Source organism: Plectropomus leopardus, chromosome 7, assembly GCF_008729295.1.
Source record: "Plectropomus leopardus isolate mb chromosome 7, YSFRI_Pleo_2.0, whole genome shotgun sequence".
In the NCBI taxonomy this organism is placed as follows: Eukaryota; Metazoa; Chordata; class Actinopteri; order Perciformes; family Serranidae; genus Plectropomus; species Plectropomus leopardus.
Window position 1 is genome coordinate 18,676,043 of NC_056469.1, and position 22,350 is coordinate 18,698,392.

Here is a 22,350-nt window from a genome sequence, read left to right on the forward strand (position 1 = left end):
TCGTGGCCTTTCTTTCTCATATTTGTGAGAAATCAATTTGTGAGTTGTTGAAAATCACTATAGTGCAAACTCCGGAGCAGTAGGTGGCGGCATTTCAGCCGCAGCCAGTCAGAGGTAAAGAAGAAAAGACGAGAAGAAGAAGAAGAAAAAGAAGAAGAAGAAGAAGAAGAAGAAGAAGACGGAGACGGCGAGGCTCCTTCCTCACACTTCGACCTGAGACGAGAACAAAGTGACGCTCAGCCAAATTTAACTGATCTGAATCGATCTGCTAATCTCGATTTTGCACGAGAATCTGTGCTTATCACTTGTGTAAGTTTTGTCGTTGGTTAGGCTGCTATATTGTGGAGTTATTCATAAATAATACACTCTGATAGCTGCATGTCAGTTTGGCCGTCACATGAGATAAAGCTAAAGGCCTAGCTAACGTTAGCCGGCTAACAGCTTAGCTCGACAGTCTGAGGTTTGTTTGAACGACCGGGACTCCTGTAATGTTCGCCATCTCCAAAGCTAATGAACCAAGTTAGGAACTTTAAATTGCACACAACGTAAGAGTTGTTTCAGATGATGTATGTTTAGTCACTTGACGCACATGAGTTTGGGATGAAATTGTACGGCGTTAAGGATGGCGACATAGCTGCGGTGTGTTTGCTGTGTTTCCTGTTAGCTAAACTGAGGGAGCGCCCGTACCTGTTCTTTAGTACATTTGTTGGATTTAACTATGTGAGTGGCATACTCGGGAGCATTAGGTATGTGCGACGGATATTTACTACTCACTTGTTTGTTTTTCTCTGACTAATTTAGATTGTGTGACGGGTAGTTAGCAGGTGGCTAATGGTAGCAGTGTTTCAGAGCTTACGCAAGCCTCCCTGATGTATCGATGCTAATGGCGACGTGAGTTGGTGTATTTTGTGTCTTGACAGGAATTGTGCGGTAAAAGGCAGCAGAGACAGCCTGTTGTCAACTCTGGTTCATTGTGGTGTGGTTTCTGATGGCTGCATGTAAGCAGAATTGCGGTTTGATGTAACAGTTTTTGTTGTGGGCTTTGGTTTAGAGGTCTGGAGCCAAGCAGCTGGTCATACTAAAATGAATGCTTAGCTTGTTGTAGTAAAGTACCTTACAAGTGGCTTTGCACAGTCAGCTTAATAAATCACATTTGCTTAGAATTGACATCATTAACAACTATTTCCAAATGAGTGCATGCATTTTTTTTTACTATCTTCCATGAGCCCATCAGTCACAGCTCAGACATTTGCAGGGAGTTAAAATCTACCAAACAAAGTTAGTGCATGATAGTTAAATCGTATTGAGTTTTTTGAACTAAAATTGCAGAATGATGTGTGAATCCTTCTGGTGTGCGTTTACAGGCTGAAGTGAAGGTCTAACTATAGAACTTTGACATTCAATTGCTATATACAGAACTGTGAAAAGTCTTAGGCTTCCTTAAATATGTATTTTTTTACCAACATTGTAATGATAATATTTATTTTTCAGTAGTCTCTTTACTAAATTACAACCAGAACATACTGGGAATATGTATACAGTATTAAAAATAGAAATATTTCAGATTAATACAACTTCCACAGGCTAAAGTTGCAAGTATTTAGTGTGACCTCCCTTTCCAATAAGCATGTCTTTAACTCTCTTGGGCAGACAATATGAGATTTAAAATACTAATCTTTTTGTGTTTTTACACCAGATTGTATTCAAGACATGTCCAAAGCTCAGTATTGATTGTTTTGAGCTACATATATATATATATATATATATATATATATATATATATATATATATACACACTCATTACAACTTTGCTTAAACAACAAATCTATGGTGGACTAAGACTATTGCACAGTACTGTAGCTTTGCATTCATAAGCTGTTTTGAAGTTCAGCAGGAAATGTAAGTGATCATGGAACATGAATGTAGTACAAACTTGTTACAGTTTGACAGCTTTTTAGAAAAGTCTGTAAAACTATTTTTGCTGACTTAAGAGTGGAAGGTAGTTTTGGCTACATGACAGCACATGAATGCACCCAAACATCGTGAGGAGGAACTCTGATGAGGAGACTATAACACTTTCAGTGGCACAACTGTTATACTGTTTCACTTTGCGCCTGGGTGTGCAATGGAGATGTTGAGGTGAGCAGGCTGACAAGAGGGGAAACTGCTCAATGGGAAAGCCTGCTTCTGGAAGGACCAGACTGGAGCAGTGGTGCAGAGTGCCAAAAAAAACCCCAAACAATCCAAAGTAGGGTGTTTCTCTGCTTTGAGTGGGATATTTTGGAGCTGCTGTAAGAGCAAGGTTGCAACGCAGAGGATGAATCTTCATGAGGAACAAGACATCCTGATATCAGTGCTCTCCTGCAAATATGCAGAAAAAGTTTACTGAATTTGTCAAGTTGTCCCTCGTAGCTAGTATGTTTTGGTCAGCAACGCGGCGTGTTTCATGGAGTAGAGACTGTCTAATTGGACGAGTTGTAAGTAGAAAACAGGTCCTATTAGTCAATCAAATAGTTGACACAAAACTAATGTGTGTGTAACAAAACCATTTTGAAAATTTCAACAATTTGGCAAAATATTAATCTAAAATCAGACTGCATTCTTTTCAAAACACACTACCTCTAATGTTGAGTTTAAGCAGATAGTATTTATTAAGTTTACTTGTGCAAAACCACTGGTATTGTCCTTTACCACACTGGTGATAGTAAAATTGACCAAACACACTTATGTAAAAATGGTTTTAGTCATCACTTTTGGTGCTTTTTGACTTGTGGTTCCCGAGTGACAGATTTGGAGCCGTTTTGGTTGGGAAGCAGCTGGTGCCAATGTTGGGGATATAAATGCTGTGTAGATATCATGTCACCATAACAATGATATTGTTCTTGCTGGTGGTAGATGTGTCCCAGTGTCTCCCAGTTGAAGAACTACATTCTTCCAAGTCTACGTTTCAAGATGTAAGTTTTGGTGGATCAACAAGGCTGACCCAGTCTGAAGGCCCCTCCAGATGCATTGAAAAACGACTCGTTCTAGGTTAAACCCTCATGTGATTGATCACTTTGTTGGTTGAATAAGTGAAAACACTTGGTGGTAAACCTACAATTGTGATGCCCAAAACCTGGACACAGAATTAATGTTGGGGAAATGTCGTAAATGTGATATGATGGATATGGTGGCTGCTCTGTGGACTGTTGCATTCTGGGAGATGACCAGTTTTCACTCTAATAGCCCTCCGAAGGCAAAAACTTTGTTGACTATTACGTTTCATTAATAAGTGTCCCTTTGTCATTTTATTTGTAAGATACGTATTTGTAAACCAGTTTATCTGGTAGTGGTTACAGGTCGACTTAAATTCAGTTGTCTTAGTTGAATTCTATGTAATGAATGTGAATATTAGGCGATGGTCTGATGGATTAAAATGGTCTGATAAAGTTGATCTAGGGCAACAAGGTAAATGTTTGTGCCAGATAGAATGTGTTGCTTTGTGCAATTTGACTGCCATGTGGTCCTTTTAAGGCCAGCGTCGGACTGCAGTTTGTAATGTATAGGTGAATTGTGGGCCATTTGTGTTTTCAAAGTATTGTTTTACTTATTTGTGTGAAAGTGGTTAGTCTTGTGTGGAACTTGACTGAATACAACGTGAATAGGATTTTGGTTGAATTAGTTTGGAACGAGCTTTGTGGTTGATATTTTACTTCGTTAGCTGCCATTTCAAAAAAGAGCAGATGCCTTGAGTTTTGTGTTTTGGGACTTTCTGCTCTGGAGTGTGAGCTACGGTATATGTTGAATTGATATGTTGTCCTCACAAATTTGAAATTCTTGTCCATTTTAAAAGCAGCTGTTGTGGACATTGATTGTAATGGTGTCCCTTTTCTTTGATGTCCTTTGTCTCACATTGCTATTCCAGTTCAGTAGTGTTAAATTGGAAAGCCAGGATTTTGAGGTGGAACTGGAGAAGCGGTGTTGGCAATAATGCTGTTCTATACCCTCTGTCTGCAGGTGCTGTTGTTTGTACTTCAGCATGGCGGTCGTCATCCGTTTACAGGGCCTAAGAATCACAGCAGGTTCTGAGGATATTCGCAAGTTCTTCACTGGCCTCAGAATTCCAGATGGCGGGGTGCATATAATTGGTGGGGAGCGAGAGGAAGCTTTCATTATCTTTGCTTCAGATGAAGATGCACGAAGAGCCATGACACGGTCCGGAGGTTGCATTAAGGGTTCACCGGTTTCATTGCTACTAAGTAGTAAAGCAGAGATGCAAAACGTGCTTGAAAGAAGTACAGCAAATGTAGAGCTAGATCAGAAGAGGCGTTTTGAGGAGAATGCAAGACGTGCTACAAGATCCGTGGACCCTGAAGTGGGCAGGAGATCAGGGAGCAGATCTGATTATACCCCTCCCCCTCAGCACCAGAGGGCTTCAAGCACTAATGATGACTTTGTTTATGTGTTTCTAAAAGGGTTGCCTTTCTCTGTGACTGAAGCGGAAATCAGTGACTTTTTCAGTGGTTTACTTATAGAAGACATGGTCTTATTGAAAAAGGCAAATGGTGCAAAAAATGGCAGAGGTCTTGTAAAATTTGCTACAAGAGAGGATGCAAACGAAGCCCTGAAGAGGGATAGGAGATACATTGGGTCAAGGTATGTGGAGGTTTCCACGACAACAGCAGACTATTGGCATCAGGCTACTGGTAAAGGGTCAGTGGCTGTCAATGTTGAAAACCGCTTTGAAAGAGACAGATCCCCAATTCGCCATCAGAGGAATCCACATCATGCGAGATCGCAGTCGCCTTTGGCTCCAATGACTATTGCTCCTTCCGATGACGAGTACTGCGTTTTGATTGAAAATCTGTCCTATGCAGCGGAAAAAGAACACCTAAAACGGCTTTTCCGTAATGCAAAGCTCGATGATGATCAGATCCTGCACTTAATTGGCAACGATGGGAGAAGAACGAGGTCCGCATTTGTGCTGTTCAAGAGTCTGCGTGACTATTGTGATGCCTTAACTCCTGAAAAAAGGCAATTTATGAACCGGATGATATATACCCGACCAATCTCAAGAGAGAAAATGATTGCCCTTCTGGAATCTCAAGGCATGGACGGCGGACCTCCTGGAAACTCAGACACATTTCAGGAGAGGTCTCCATCTTACCCCAAAGATCTGTATGACTCTGAGAAAGCGTGTGTGTTTGTGAGGAACCTGCCATTTGATGTGCGGAAAGTTGAGATCATGGACTTCTTCCTTGGGTTTAATATCACAGAAGACAATGTGTGTGTGCTGCGTGACAATCAAGGTGCTGGAGCTGGGAAGGCTCTGGTTCTCTTCCGGTCTGAGGCGGATGCTATGAGTGCACTCTCTCTCAGTGGACAAAGGTTTCTTGGGTCAGAAGTCATACTGAAATGCATTTCACGTTCACAGATGCGGCAGTTGAGTGTTGAGCCATCAATGGTGCAAGAGCCACTGTCAAGAGAGGAGCGGTACTCAGGTAGGAGAGGCGAGGCATCCTATCGCCGTGGTGACACTGAATACTCTGACTTTAGGAATCCTCAAGATGGTAGTATACCAATGGGTAACACGCAGGGTAACATCCATGGAGGTGGTGGTGATTATGAGCCCTATGGAGGAGGCTCATGTGCTCCACAGGACCGAGGTAATGGCTTTCGTGGTGGCTTTGGTCCCCCCGTGCAGCATTTTGATGGTCCCACCTGTGTACAGCTACTAAACTTGCCATTCCAGATCAGAAATGAAGAAATCTATGATTTCTGCTATGGATATCGCATTATCCCTGGATCTGTCTCACTGCAGTATGAACCGAGTGGAAAACCGAAAGGCTCTGCGACTGCAGTATTTGAGTCCCGTCAGGAGGCGTTAACTGCAATTGAGGAACTGAGTGGAAGACCAATTGGTCCAAGGAAAATACAGCTACTACTTGTGTAAATGTCACATTGCCATTCATGACACCTTACACGGCCTAATAGTGTTGTCTAGTGTAGTAAAGTTATGACACCTAACATGGTCTAGTTTGATATGTCCCTGATTTTGATGTTTTTGTTGGCATGGCTTAATATGATTGCGAATTCAGGTTTAAATGTTTTTTTCTGATCGCTTTTTAAAATTTTTATTTTTTATTGTGATCTGACAATATAGTAGGTTGACTAAATATAGGCATTGTTTGCAGTGCTCAATACTATATTTTAAGTTTCCTCATTGAAATGGAAATGTTTTTGTTTAACTTAACTTGCAGCACAATGTGAAAAAACGTATGTAAATTTCATATTACTGTACTGTATGTGGTTGTTGGGAAAAGTGATGTTTTTATAAAAATTCATATCTTTTAAATTGTCCATTTTTCTTCACAGATCTTTTAAAATATAAACACTTTCCTTGTCATGTAAACCGTATATAAAGTTCACTTCTATTCCCAATTAAAATGAATAATATACTGACAACTTTTAAAATTAAATGGGATACGCATAAGTGGTTTTGTGTTATCAGGATAGATTTAATATTGGATTTACAGTATTTGCCTTTTTATAAAGGTCCATCAGTCCAAGAGCAAGACTTGTGAAATGAGATAATCAGTAAGATAAGTGGACACTAACAATTTGTAATGTGTATCACAAATATTGAGCTTGACCTTTCTCTCTGATTACAAAAAAAAAATTAAACATAAGTGATTCATGGCCTCTTTGGCTACCTTTTACATGGACTGGTTCCAGAATATGCAGGATTATGCCTCATCCTTGGGTGTACACTAAAGAAAAAGGCATAAACATACCAAAAATATAGTAAAGGAGTAAGTAAAACAAGTAGTAAAAAAAGACAACATATTTAGGGACTGTTCTTAGTCCCCCAGAGTAGGGGGGTGCATATGGTGTGAATTGTGTGTGTGTGTGTGTGTGTATATATAGATAGAGCCACGCCCCATAGTCACTCTGTGGATTTTGCATAACCCTCCATCATAAATAACCATATGTTGCAGTTTCTGGCTATGATAAATGGTGTGGTTTTGAAGATTTTTGAAAGTAAACAAACCTTTAAAACTTAACTACTAATTTTAAATAACTACAACTGTTTACAACTTAATTAAAAACACAACTTTTTACCCGGGGGCTCAAATAAGTCCCTTCCCCGTTTGCACCATCCCCTCCCCTCTGATAAATAACAAACAGTCCCTGAGAAGCTCAAAATTCTTTAGTATATTAGGTAATAGTGTACCATTTGAGTTTCATTATACACTTTTTACATTTTTTTCACATTTTACACTTCCACTTTCCCAGAAGCACAGGTAAAATAAATCTCTCCAGGGCGAGGATCTCAATATTCTACGCAAATATGTAAATTAAGTAAACAAATATATAGTTTAATATAAATATACTGTGTAGAAAATGTTGATGAACTGGCTTAATTCTGAATATCCCGTTCACGAAAAAGGAAATAACGTTCATTAGCCTATCTGACACAACATTTTGATTAAAAAAAATTAAATATGCCATTACCCTCTCCAAGACGACCCATATATTTATAACTGCAAACACAAGTCAGATTGTCCATGGGCCTGTGATATTGATTTGATGATTTTACATATTGATAAAGATTTTATTTTGAAAGGTCGTCACCGGAAGTTATGTTTTGGTCTTCACTACCATGACACCGGTGAGGTGAGCAGACAGAGAAGCACGCCACGGGAACTTTTTTTTACATCTGCAGGTGAATAATTTAACATAATATATTTTCTTTTTGAATCCAGATAAGTATGTCGGGGAATCGTAACTTTCCGGTGTTAGTTATATTAGGCCGATGCTGCTAACGTTAGCTATAATTATGATTGCACGGACTAAAAACTTACGCATCATTGTCAGAGTTGCGTTTGTCATCACCTAATTAACTTGTTATCTTGTTTCTTTGACGTTTTGACGCGATATGGTGAAAATAAATCGTTGGACACAGTGAGTCTCGACCGTTATACAAACAGTCATCCGTAAACGTTAAACTGAAGCGCTAATGGTAGCCGCCTGCCGTTATCATGCAGTCCGTGATTCACAGATGTCTGCCATGAAACTGATGGACAACAGGAGTCGTTCATCTGTTTTACAGCTGTTTTTCTCATTGCCTTCTCAAAGTGGAAGAAGTTTTAGAAACGATTCCCAAAATTCAGAAAACTCTCACAGATAACCTGCTGAAGCTATTTTGGCCAACTGAAGTTGTTTCTGTCGAGTTGCCCTCGTTAGCTGTGATGCTACTCAGTCTGGGACACCTCTGCTCGCTGCTTTTTCTCGTATTTATTTGTTGTTTTTTTTTACTAAATAACTTTGCTTGTTTACACGTTTAAATAATGTAGGTGATTATGAGCTGGCTGATTAACAATTGTAAAATATCTTCCTAAAAAAATTGGGAAAGATGTTATTTTATAGATTTATTTAATAGGGACAATGCGAATTAACAAAGTACAATGACAACAGCCTGTCATAAACAAGCTGTAGGAACTGATGTTAGACACGTGGAGATTATAGTAATTGCTAGTTTCCAACTCCTGTCCCTGGTTAGGCTTTTAGTAAAGAAAGGAAGGAAAAACGAGAAGACATCAAGGTTACATACAATAGCGTGCATACACTGATAAAAATAAAGAAAGGTAAATATTAACATCAAGATTACACAAAATTGCATCATACAGTTACAGTAAAAAAAAACAACAAATATCAGTGCTCATATACTTAACTACAAGCCATTATAAAATAGTTGAAAAAGCTCACATCTCTGGTGTTGCTTCAGCCAGCATTTAACGCTTGTTAAAATATCTTGTGTTAATAAGATAAGTTAAAGCTTGACTTTTAACTAAACAGGAAGTCCTCTACATTTCTTAGACTCTTTTGAATAAAAACAGTCCTGCTATGCAACCAGTGGCTGTGATCCACTCCAGGACCCTTAATGGTCTCTATACCTCCCCCCTCTATACAAAGCACTGTTTTATAATATATTAAAACATTTGTAATACAAGTAGATGATTTTAAATGTTTGAACCTCATTGACACCAGAATGGAGGTATCAAGGAGAAGAGTCCTCCAAAAACATCTGGAGCCTGCCAGACCCCTGCGCCGCTTCATCCACGTTGACAGTGGTAAGCAGTCTGCAGCAGTTGGTCAAACTTAGATGAATATCGAATGTGTCAGTTTGAAATTTATAGTGATCATATATTATGGCATGCTCATATGATGATTTTATCCACCCTGTAGAGCCCCAAATAAATGCTGCTACATGTGCTCAGGCCCTGATGGCGGAAGAGGATCAAGAGGTAAGAAATAGCTAAGAAGACAATATTTTAGGGATGCCACTCAGATTAATCTACATTATGAAGAAAGAGCTAATTGTAATTTTTTGGGACATTTGAATCAGACAACAGGCCTCATGGCTGAAGTAATATGTACATTTTCTTGTATATTGTTCTTATACACAGTTTGTTGTTATTTTGTCAGAAGGCATACTCATTGATTTGTAGATTTAACCAGTTTTTTTCTTTTTTTTTCTTTCTTTTTTTTTTTTTTGGTCAAAGACGTTTTTTTGAGTGGTCGAGAGCACTCTTACCAAGATAAGAAAAAAATATCTTGTGTTCACAGTCCACAAATTGTTTGTTCATGGAAGGAAATATAGTTTTGAATTTGACAAACAGCAACAAAAAGCACGCATATCACATCGTAAAGTTTAGATTATTAGTCTATATGTTTTAGAGTATTTTTAATGATTGGCTCAATAACTTTCTTCCCCTAAATTCTCCTAATTATTCTTTTAATAGAAAATGTAAGATACATTTAGGAAATGTTGCTTGAGGCTCAATATTTGGCACTTTTACTTGATAATAACTTGGGCTGACATTTATATGGATTATCAAAATTGCTGTAGATTCATTTTATTTCGATCAACTGATCATTTCACCTCTTCCACTATTTTACTCTCAGTGATTCATACTTAGCATTTTCCCATATTAAAATCACTAAATAAACCAGTTGCGTGTTTAGCAGTTGATGTAGAGAGCATGCGTTTTCTAAAACAGTTTCCTAATTTTGCGCTCTATAGACAAATATTGGCATAGAGCAGTTCTACAAGATTGTCAACCTCGCCAAACAGAAAGAAGGTAAGGAAAAGTATTTCTTTTAAAAACTGAAATTATTACACTCATCTAGAATCTGTAATGCTCATGTGTTTACTTTGGACCGAGAGCTGTTTTTTTTTTTTTTTCAAATTGGTTCTTACAGTAGTGTTACAGAGAGATCAAAAGGCCCAGCATGGTTAGAAAAACAGCCTGCCTTTGCCTTTCTTTTATTTGCTTGATTGAACTCTTATTATATTGATTTTAACATGTATATGTATTTCTATAGGCAGAATATCTTACTCCAGAGATTTTTTAATTGGTCTGGCAAGTTGTCCTGAGTCCAGGAAGAGGCCAGAATTTTTGCCTGAGCACCCGATTGTCTTAACGGAGGCAGTAAGTTGGGTGTCGATATTCATTTTTTAGGTATAGTCCTCTCTAAGTGGTCAAAATAATAATTGTGCTGTTTGGATTGAATTATGTTTGTATTCTTTCTTAACAGAGAGATCTTGAGGACCTAAAGCTTCATGAAATGAGGTGGAACGGGAGAAACGAAGACACGTGAGTTAAATTTTATAATGTGAACTCAGTTTGACTTTACTAAACCTTTTTGAGACTAGCAAATCAGACAATCTAGATTATGACTTGAATTAAATGCATATTACCGTTGAAAGGCCAATCAGCATTTCACAATAGTAAAAAACCTGATTAAAAAAAACAAATGTATTAGCGCGGCACATAACTGGTTGTTCTACTTATTACTGTCATACTGTTTGCTTTACTGCTGCTGTTGGGTTCAGTGTAGTATCTTAATACAACTAAGTCACAAATGTAAACTGAATATAACATTTGTCAACATTTTTTGTATTTTTAGGGTGGAAGAAAGGCTTCACTCATCTTAAGAAATTTGCACAGGTGTTCACCACCCTAAAGAGTGTTTCTGATATTTTCTTTTTGTATTGCTTGGTTAATTTAATTGAATTTTGCATGTTTATTTTGAATGAGACTGATAACATTTTGAGGTGAAGTTGCACAAAATCCTAATACGAAAAACTATTTGCTTAAGTATGATTATTGCATTTTTGCTTATGTTTTCTGCTGTGTAATATTTTGGCTTGTGAAGTAATGACATTTTGTAAAAATGTTTTAAAATTAAGATATTAATGGCTACTTGTCAGCTGTGCTGGTAATGTTTCATTTGAAGAAACTAGGGATAAAAGATGTCATTAATGCAGACTCAGCATATTAGAGTTTAAAAAAACAAACACTACCTTAAGTGACAATGCTCAGAATGATGTTTATCAGCTGTATTGGCTGGGATCAGATCAGCACTGTGATGTAACGTGTCTAACATGTTAACTTCACTAATAAAGGACAGTTTGGCCCAACAGTTGTTGACGGTTTCTGTCTTGTATGTAATAAAAACCCAAAGCTGCAGTAATCCATATTTTATGTCAATAATTTATCTGATATCCATGTCTAATGTCAAAGTTATCGCTCACCAACAAATAAATATAATGCAACTCTGCAGTACTACTCGGTTCTATGGAGTATTTTAGCATCTTTAAGTGGACTGTTTTGGTTTTCCGGCCTCAGCTACTAGCTGTCAATAGCAAAAAAAATCTCTAATAAATCCAATGTTATTCTTGCACATCATTTACCTTTAAAGTAGTCTCCAAAAAATCCCAGTGTGAATCCATTTATTACATTGTAAATTACAAAATGATCACCACCCGATATCCTATCAAGGGCCAGATTTGGCTCACAGGCTGTAATGTGAGTATCACTGACCTTTGGCATGTAATAATAAAAACAGGTTAAAGGAGCATGATGAGTCACTCCTGCCTGATCAATCCAGGAGCACTAACGTGGACTACAATCTGTTGGGCCTGATGAGTGTAGTATACAGAGGTTATCACCATGTTCACCATAAATAAAGCAAGGGACTGTTAGTATTTATTAGGGGGGAGGGGGTGGTGTAAAAGAGGACAAGCATGTCATATTTTTCAAGCACTAGGGAGGGACTTATGTTTTCTTCTTCTTCTTCTTCTTCTTCTTCTTCTTCTTCTTCTTCTTCTTCTTCTTCTTCTTCTTCTTCTTCTTCTTCTTTATTATTATTATTATCATTATCATTATTATTTTACTATTATTATTTATTTATTTATTTTGGCTCAGGATAGGTACATACAGCTTTAAATAGTTGTATGTTGTATTCATTTTAATAATTTGACACAAACATTTTTAAAATCAGAATTAATAATATTATTAATAAATATTATTAATAATTAATATTCATGGATCTTGTGGAATTGCAAACTGAACACAAATAAAATCATCATCATCAAAGATTTTTCTGAGGTGGAGATGGCCGTTGTAATTTAAGGGGGTACATTTGAAAATTTGAAATTTTAATTTTGAAATTTACATAGGGTGCAGACAACTATTAAGTTTTTGTATTTCAATCTGTGGTGCACAGTTATGGAAAAGTTTAAAAGATTAAGTTGAAGCAATGCTCAAACATGAAGCAATTTAAAAATATGTACAAGAATATGATTTTCATGAGGTACATGGGCGAAGAAGGGGTGTGACAATCACCAGGTGTTTACAGGAAATATTGTATAATTATAGAATTATTTATTTTGTATTATTTCCTTTTTCTATCTCTACCTCTTTTTCTGTAAACAACCGTGTAAGGTTCATATATGATTATACTGTATATAGTTTTCATAGTTTAAGAAATTCAATTTATTTAAAAATGGAAGCAAGTCAATAATTTTTCAATAACAGATGGAGAAGGGGGTGGGATTTAATACGTTTGCACTTCTTCCCACTCCTTTTTGAACATGTTTATATGTTTATATGTTTACGTGTTCATTCTTTCCTGTCCTGTTTTTACATGTTTGAAATACATTTCTATTCAGTTAAATTTAAAAAAAAAAACAAAAAAAAAACCCAAAACTAAACCAACCAGCAACATTTGAGAGGCATTTTTTCTTTAAAAATATTTTTGCTGTTTGTTGTGGTAAAAAGTCTTATTGTCATGCGTTTTTTTTTTTTTTATTATTATTATTATTATTATTATTATTTTTGCATCGGCTCCATCCCATAAACTTGGTGTGCATATAAATAAAACATAAAGACAGGGCCTTTTTGTGATGGAGGGATGGTCACTGGTCAACATGGGGATTGTCGCTCTGCGGACATCAGTGACCGTGATAATTGCACGTGTGCTGTTGGTGACGTGCTCTGCGTCACATCATCGTGGCTCACGTTACGGTGCCGACGTCAGATGTTCACTAAGCGAAATTGATTTGTCAGAAACACAAGAAGCAGCAGCAGCCGAGCAGCAACACGCCGAAGGTAGATATGTGTGTTTAGATCTCTTGTTTTGTTGGTCTTGCTGGTAAATCTAGAGGGTACATTGCTAAATGTTTCCCTTTTCCTGCTGTGCGCGCTTTGGTGCTGTGTGCCGCTCTGTCTGAATCACGATGGAGTCGTCTTAATTTAGAAAAAATGTGTCTGAATTGAGTTTTTGGGAAGGATAATTCCTCACTACAGTTAAGTTTTCAGAATAAAGGTACACCCTAAGTTTGCGGTTGTACCGTTCATGTGGTTTTAGGGATTGGTTTCGTTGTCGATCACTAGGCCTATATTTTCTTTACAGGGAAGATGAATCCAAATGACGACCAGCAGACAACTTCATGTAGCAGGTGAGAAGTTTCACGTTTCCAAGTTAATGTTTAAAAGTTTGTCTCCGTGTGTGCACTGTTGATAATGACGCGTTTGCTGCAGGATATGATTTAATGTTCATTCAGGAAACTCCTGGGTGTGACAGGATACCAGGACATGAATACTGCAAAAAGTTTTATTTCTCCTTAAAGGCTCATTTCATCTAAATTACATTTTCTCTTTCTATAGCCCGCTTTTTCTTACTCTGCACTCACATACCAGTTAGCTAAATCTGACACCAGCTTCAAAAAAATAAATTCAGCTCCCTGTATTTTCTGAAGTCAGCTAATGTTAATGCTTTTCATTCTCAGCAAGTCATCACTCAGTTTCTTCAGATCCAGCATCCAGTCTAGTTGCAGGAGAGAGCCATGAAGAGCTGATATGACATTACTGATGGCCAGTGTGGAAAAAAAATACCAAAGATAATTTAGTTTGCATACAAAAGCTACACAGGGGGTCAACAAAAATGAATTGCAGTATTCGAATCAAAAATTACAAAGATGCATCAGCTTCTAACAAATAGATGTAACTTTCAAGAAGCATTCAAGTTTTTTATTTCTTTGTTGTTAAAATTGTATTTGTTGAACAGCACCTTATGACTTGTTTAGGACTCTAAACTCAAGTTTAGGACTTGGGACTTGACTCAGGACAAGCCTCGCTTGACTTGGGATTTGAAAAGCAATGACGTGGTCTCACGTCAGTATTGAGTTCTGCGCAGTGCAGACCCATTACACCGTGGAAGCAACCTGTTTGCTATGAAACGGTGCAGAACACTGTATGTCAAACCAACAAGACACAAGAGCAGTTTCTTCCAAAAGGCCATCGCTGTGATGAACACTAAAAACCGTGCGCTAAAACATCCACTTTTTTCCATCATACATGATATGTTTACCGTTAAAATGAACTGTCTTACATAAATCCTAAATGCTGTGTATAGACATTCTTACATGCATATACAGTATATATCCACCCATTCAATATCATTTCTCTGCTCTGTTTATATTGTTAACAACTTAAAGAAATGCTTATTTCTTCATATACTTGTGTACATAATAGTACTGTATATGCTTTACCTTTTATTTGTTCAGCTTTGTTGTCCTCATTGTAGCTTTAATGTCAATTTTTATGTAAGTACATTGACAGCAATGCAAAAGTTTATATGTGTACACATATATTGGCCAACAAAGCTGATTCTTCCTCTCATCAGAAAAAAACTGAAAGTATTTGCATGTCTAGATAACACAAGGCTAAGTAAAAAAAAATGCATTTTAACTCAGATTTATTCATTATTCATTTTGAATGAGGTGACACATAACAGCAACCGAGTCTGATTATCAGACTAGAACTGACCTTTTAAAATCTGTTATCCCTCCCAAAGCTCTGTCTTTGTGCACAACCCACACCTGGATGACTGAAAGATGACATCCTCTACCACTTTGGTTTAGGAACAGGAACTCATGACCTACCAGCTATGTTTGGTGATGTCAAAGTAATGTTTTATTTATTTTTATTTCTCATTACATACATTTATGGAAACCAGTGATCTTCATAAGTGTCTTTATTTTGTTATTATTTATAAATTTTGTGTGGGGTTTTCTTCCAGTTTGTGTGTGTTGGGGGCAGCCCTTGGAGAATGAAAGCATTTACAGAGTACATTGCTGCTGAGCTCAGTATGGAAGACCCCAAATCAGAGTACCCAAACATCTGTGCAGGAACGGACCGCTATGCCATGTACAAAGTCGGCCCTGTACTGTCTGTCAGTGTATGTAAGACCTGTCAATTACAATTTTGTATTTTGCAAACAGCTTCCATGCTAAAAAACAGAAGTAAACTTAATAATATGTTTACTTAGTGCACTCTTATTAAAAACAATATGTCTGTACTTCTTTTTTGCAGCATGGGATGGGCATCCCATCTATTGCCATAATGCTGCATGAGCTAATAAAGCTCCTCCATCACGCACATTGCACAGATGTTACAATTGTACGCATTGGGACATCAGGAGGAATAGGTACGCCTAATATTTACAAGTATTATTTGTTACCTGCATACCTGATAATTCATGGGATTATTTATGTATTGCACCATTAATCTAACCTAATCTAACCATTAATACTGCTAATTATCCAAGGATGCTAGTTTACCTGTGACTCTGTAAATAAACACAGTGAACTGCAGTCAGGGGAGAATTACTTGACTTGTGTGGTCAGTTGTCCTTGTTATGAGACAGGTTAGTGGGGTCACACAGTAGATGGTATTTGAGTACTTGATGGTCCACAAAGAAAACGTTTATAAGTTTAACCACAAGAGGGATTCAAAGATCCCTTACATTTGTAGGCAGCTGATGATTCAACACATAGACTAAATGATTTCTCATTAAAAACATAAATAAATAAAGCCCTCTGTATGTTCAGACTAGATATTATTGTCTCATTGATTACTTTTGGTTTTCAGGGCTTGAGCCCGGCACAGTGGTTGTCACCAAGCAGTCTATGGATGCCACCTTCCTGCCCAAGTTTGAGCAGGTGATTCTGGGGAAGACGGTGGTGCGCAATACTGATCTGGACCAAAGTCTGGCTGAGGAGCTGTTGCAGTGCAGCAAGGAGCTGAACCAGTTTGAGACTGTGGTTGGCAACACCATGTGTACACTGGATTTCTATGAAGGTATGATCTTTGATGCATAGATGTGTACTGATGTTTTAACCAACATGCACATTCAGTAGGCTACTTGTTCATTTTTAACAGGGGGGACTCACCTACTGTGCACAGTGTTTCAGTTGTAATGTTCATCTTTAGTCATATTTTCTGTCTGTCTGGTTTATTACTCAGGGCAGGCCCGGTTGGATGGTGCTTTCTGCTCTTACACTGCGAAGGATAAACAGGACTACCTCAAAAAAGCCAGTGAAGCAGGAATTTGCAATATTGAAATGGAGTCATCAGTTTTTGCTGCCATGTGCAAGCTAAGTGGTTTACGGGGTAAGAAAATACAATATCGACATCATATTATAGCCGACCAATTCTTCAACTTCTTCTACTTTAAGTTTCTAACTTTTATTTGTGTGTGTGTGTGTGTTTGTTTAGCTGCTGTGGTTTGTGTGACATTACTGGATCGTCTGAAGGGGGATCAGCTCAGCAGCTCTCATGAAGTTCTTCACAGTTACCAACAACGTCCTCAAATCCTGGTTGGTCAGTACATCAAGAAGCAGCTGAAGGCCAAAGCAGTATGTAGCTAAGTGCAGCAGTTACTACACTGATATGCAAGCACACATGAAATTCTGGGCATTCTTCATGGTGCAATGCAGCAAGTCAGCTTTAAACATTTTTTCTACATTTTTTGTCTGCTCACAAATAGCCATACATTTAATACCTCCAATAAATTATGCACTGCTTTTTTTATCCTTTGACACTGTCCTAATAAACCGGCATGCACTATTTTACTTCTTTATCCTTAAGTATTTATCTTAAACACAATTTAAGTCTTAAATGTTTTGTAGAAGCCTATGGTCATATATGTCTTATTTAAGGCTGACTCTTTTTTTATACAACATAAGAAATAAAACCCGAATCACTTAATGACTTTTGATAAGTCTGTGCTTACAACAGTGCTGTAAGAAAATCAGTCAATAGAAATGTTTAATGAAAACTGACAGAGAGACGCTGATATTGATGCATTTGTGTCTTTTTGATGGTTGTGGTTGTTGCAAAATATTTATCATCTGAAATAATTTTTTATGCATAATTTATGTTGCATTGTTTTCTTAGGAGTAGGCTTCTGTAATGTTTCTAGACATTTCATTTAACCTAAGAACTGCAACGAAATATTACGTATTTTAAGAGGGAAAAGATACACTGAATGAAATAAAATAAATTCTTAAGCATTTTGAAGTTGTTTGTTTTATCTTCTGGCTCTGTGTAGTAGCCATGTTCCTTGTACTTTTTCAGAAGGCAGTATTGGACCCTTCCACTTTTTTATAGTCTGAAAACTGATGTATAGATAGATGCCCCAATCTCTGCCCCTCTTCCAACTCTCTCCTCTCGTTCAAACCATTGATATGGTCTCTGACTAAATCAGCCAGCCTGCAGCTTAACAGAAACATTACCAATGTTGTTTCCTCAGAGGATGTGTAAAGCATCCTATGAGGAGAAATACTTCAGTCAAGGCCAAAATAGAAAATGGTAAGCGTGTTTAGATTGGAAATGTTAAAACTGATGCATGGGTTGATGGATGGACCTGCGACATCCTGTGTGAGACCACGCTGACTGTAAATTTCTCTGTGGACAACCCTGAATGTTGTAATTTCAGCTCTGCTGTTAGGTCATCCTTGTACGTGAGTGTGAAAAGTTTGAGAAAAACTACATCCCATGATGTTGCTTGTAATGTGCTCAATGTTGCACCACTGTGGGCTGGTCTTCAGTGAGTTAAACTAAATGGTCAGAAACAGGAACTGTCAGTCAAGCAGCAGCATACCGAAGGTAAGTCACTGCTGTGGTTACTTCATACCTTTTTGATTTTGTCCTTTTGGCTTTTCTGGAGGGTAAAGATGTAGTTGTCTATTGGGTGTTCTTAATTTGTAAAAATGTTTTTTATTTGAGTTTTACAAAAGGATAATTGCTCGCCACATTTAATGTAAAATCGTTAATTTGTTGTTGGAGGTTGAGTTTATTTTCGGTCAGTAAATAACTTTGTTCAGACACAGCTTTTTTCTTCTTCTTTTTTAAAATAACTAAGTATTAATATTATTATTAATAATAATAATTTTGCAGGAAGATGAATCCTATGGATGACAAGCTGGCAACGTCATGCAGCAGGTGAGAAGTTTTACTATCCAAAGTGAATACTTACAATATTGCTTAAATGCTTGTGTTGACACATTTTATGGGCTACTTAAAAGTTTACCTAACACTATACTGTAATGTTAACTGAGATATGTGAAAACTTTTGGGTGTGACAAGACAAGACCTCAAACAAACATGTTGCTAAACCAGTTATTTAATTATGATAGTAACTCCCTATTGGATGTAGACAATAAGCAGACCTATAGAATGTTGGTCCTGTATGAGTGATTGACCTTAATGTTACAACGCTAATAACAATTGAGTTTTAAATCTCAGTACTCCATATATAAATGTTTACTGTTCACAGTTAAACATATAATCAATCAGGCGGATAGTGTTACTTCTCCCTAAAGAATAATTTCACCCTAAATCACATTTTCCCACTGTGACAAATGTGGAGTATGTATATTTACAATTAGTAGCCAGTTTATTAGGTTCAGTTGCTAAAACTAATCTATCTATTACATTCATATCAGTGAGGTTGGGCTAAATAACATCTCTCTGCATGATGCAACACAAACTACATCCTACAACATTTCAGTTGAATCAACACCTCTCTAAAACAGTTTCAACAAAAACCGAACATCATAACTCACATGAAGGATTTATGGCAACACTGTTGTATTAGACTGCACTAGGTGTACATGATAAACTGGCCACTGTAAAAATCAACGGCAGTGACACAGACTTCCCTGTCAACACTTTTTTTCTAGACTAGGCTTACCAATTGTAAGCACTTTCCTTAATTGATCATTGATTACACTATTGACCAATTAGTTAATTTATTAATTGTGTTTTAAAAAAAAAAAAAAAAAAAACCCAGAAATTTATGCTTGCACCAAATAGTACCAAATGCATTTTTTCCTACAATCAAAGCTTCCAACAACACATTGCATAATCTCTGACAGCACTGCATAGCCAGTGAAAGAAATACAGATGTAGAGGCCTAGACATATGAAAAACATTGAATATAACTGAAAACTGCTTTGCTTTTGCTTTTTATTGTGTCCTGTTTGTTTATGTAAAGACGTGCCTTCAAAAGACACCATTACACTGAAATGTAGGAGACTACACATTGTATATATTTCAGAAATAGATCTTTATTTGATTGATTAAATTTCACATGTTGAATCAAATTCTAAATGACTGATTAACCGATTGTTGATTAATTGTTTTCATCCCTGATCCGAACCCTTTTCTCTTTTTTTCTGGTGTTGTTGAAAATTGTCCTGATGAAGTCTTTTTAACACTGTCCACCATCTTAACCCTGCATGACCTGTTCCAACAGGAGACTAGTTTCTGCCCACAGGCCATTACTCTAATGAACAATTCACATCCACATAGTTCCATTATACATGCTATTTTTACAGTTAGAAGTCACGGTGGTTTTATTATGTCATGCACTGTCACTTCCTATAGATTATACATATTAACATCTCTTTACCACACAATTAAGTGATAAAAATATTTATTTTAGATTTTGTTAAATCACGTAAAACAAAAGGCTTGTTGAGTCTGATTATCAGGTTAGACCTGACCCTTTAAAATCTGTTATTCCACCCAAAGCTCTAGTTTTGTGCACAACCCACACCTGGATGGACTGAAAGATGACATCCTCTACCACTTTGCATTAGGAACCAGAACTAATGACCTACCAGCTATGTTTGGTGATGTCAAAGTAATCTTTTTTTTTCTTGCATTCTTTGAAAAGAATTACCTCCATGATTTAATTTTCATTTTGTAATTATTTATGCTTTTGTGTGGGTTTTCTTCCAGTTTGTGTGTGTTGGGGGCAGCCCTTGGAGAATGAAAGCATTTATAGAGTATATTGCTGCTGAGCTCAGTATGGAAGACCCCAAATCAGAGTACCCAAACATCTGTGCAGGAACGGACCGCTATGCCATGTACAAAGTCGGCCCTGTACTGTCTGTCAGTGTATGTAAAACCTGTCATTACAATTTTGTATTTTGCAAACAGATTCCATGCTAAAAAACAGAAGTAAACTTAATAATATGTTTACTTAGTGTACTCCTATTAAAAAACATATGTCTGTACTTCTTTTTGCAGCATGGGATGGGCATCCCATCTATTGCCATAATGCTGCATGAGCTAATAAAGCTCCTCCATCACGCACATTGCACAGATGTTACAATTGTACGCATTGGGACATCAGGTGGTGTAGGTATGGTTAATATTTAAGTATTTTGGATACCTCGAATGCCTTATAATACATCTGATTATTCATGTATTGCATTATCTAACCATTAATAACTGAGGATCCTGGTGTCTCTTGTGACACTCTGATTACGCTCACCTGGGCCTTGCAGACCATAAAATTGAACTAAACAAATTTAACTAAAGTCAAACGAAATCATTTAAAATTGGAGATTTAAAAATTTCTTTGGATGTTTGTAGTTTGAAAATGAACACAATGCTTATTTGAGGTGATATAGTCAGCATCAGTACAGTATGTTGTTTTTACATGTAATGTACTATTCAGTTGAAGCACCCTGTATGTTCAGACTAGATATTATTGTCTCATTGATTACTTTTGGCTTTCAGGGCTTGAGCCCGGCACAGTGGTTGTCACCAAGCAGTCTATGGATGCCACCTTCCTGCCCAAGTTTGAGCAGGTGATTCTGGGGAAGACGGTGGTGCACAATACTGATCTGGACCAAAGTCTGGCTGAGGAGCTGTTGCAATGCAGCAAGGAGCTGAACCAGTTTGAGACTGTGGTCGGCAACACCATGTGCACACTGGATTTCTATGAAGGTATGATCTTTGATGCAAAGATGTGTACATTAGAGGTTTTTTTTTTACCCACATGCAGAGTATTTCATAAGTAACGTCTATCTTTTGTCATATTTTCTGTCTGTCTCCTCTCTGATCAATCACTCAGGGCAGGCCCGGTTGGATGGTGCTTTCTGCTCCTACACTGAGTCGGAAAAACAGGACTACCTCAATAAAGCCAGAGAAGCAGGAATCTGCAATATTGAAATGGAGTCATCAGTTTTTGCTGTTATGTGCAAGCTAAGTGGTTTACGGGGTAAGAAAATACAATATCAACATCATATTATACTGTAGCTATCTGTGTCTCAAAACAGAAAGTTATCATCACATCTTTGAGTTTCTAACGTTTTTTTTGTGTGTGTTTAGCTGCTGTGGTTTGTGTGACATTACTGGATCGTCTGAAGGGGGATCAGCTCAGCAGCTCTCATGAAGTTCTTCACAGTTACCAACAACGTCCTCAAATCCTGGTTGGTCAGTACATCAAGAAGCAGCTGAAGGCCAAAGCAGTATGTGGCTAAGTGCAACAGTTATTACACTGGTGTGTAGGAATACTTTTTTTTTTTTTTTTTCATAAAAAATGATACAATGCAGTAACGCAGTCTTTTAATATTTTTCTAAATTCTGTCCTACTGACAAATAACCATACACTAAAGTAAACTTTGAAATTGTGCATCTGAATTTTATCCTTTGACTCCCGCCTCATATATCGCCACACATTATTTAACTATTGTATTGTCTTGTATTTAACTTAGATCGTGTCTACATTTATACAGATCTTTTTGAAAACAAATATTACCCCCTCTGTTTTAAAAAAAATGATTTTGTCCACATGACCTTTTGTTTTACAAAGTATCTTTCTGTCCACGCTAGAATGAAAAAAACAACTCCAAACGCTTGCTGGTGGTAGCGTTCTTTA

At 37.2% G+C, this 22,350-nt stretch overlaps 3 protein-coding genes and 1 pseudogene across 3 annotated transcripts; all 4 read left to right on the forward strand.

Annotated features, from left to right (window-relative positions):
- Positions 1-188: 188 nt before the first annotated feature.
- rbm12bb (RNA binding motif protein 12Bb) lies at positions 189-6,334 on the forward strand. Its single transcript, XM_042490224.1, has 2 exons — positions 189-309; positions 3,997-6,334. Exon 2 carries the CDS (start codon positions 4,019-4,021, stop codon positions 5,930-5,932), a length of 1,914 nt encoding a protein of 637 aa, XP_042346158.1. The 5' UTR covers positions 189-309; positions 3,997-4,018; the 3' UTR covers positions 5,933-6,334.
- A 1,290-nt stretch (positions 6,335-7,624) lies between these two features.
- gra (granulito) lies at positions 7,625-11,469 on the forward strand. The gene is made up of 7 exons (XM_042490434.1): positions 7,625-7,705; positions 9,031-9,113; positions 9,229-9,287; positions 10,067-10,124; positions 10,369-10,475; positions 10,582-10,640; positions 10,954-11,469. The coding sequence occupies exons 2-7, from the start codon at positions 9,032-9,034 to the stop codon at positions 10,979-10,981; spliced, it is 393 nt and encodes a 130-aa protein (XP_042346368.1). The 5' UTR covers positions 7,625-7,705; position 9,031; the 3' UTR covers positions 10,982-11,469.
- A 1,859-nt stretch (positions 11,470-13,328) lies between these two features.
- On the forward strand, positions 13,329-17,686 carry LOC121945824 (annotated as a pseudogene).
- Positions 17,687-18,271: 585 nt separating this feature from the next.
- Positions 18,272-22,003, forward strand: LOC121945841 (uridine phosphorylase 1-like). Its single transcript, XM_042490191.1, has 8 exons — positions 18,272-18,281; positions 18,573-18,617; positions 20,211-20,322; positions 20,421-20,579; positions 20,712-20,826; positions 21,207-21,416; positions 21,544-21,690; positions 21,801-22,003. The coding sequence occupies exons 2-8, from the start codon at positions 18,577-18,579 to the stop codon at positions 21,950-21,952; spliced, it is 936 nt and encodes a 311-aa protein (XP_042346125.1). The 5' UTR covers positions 18,272-18,281; positions 18,573-18,576; the 3' UTR covers positions 21,953-22,003.
- The last annotated feature ends 347 nt before the right edge of the window (positions 22,004-22,350 follow it).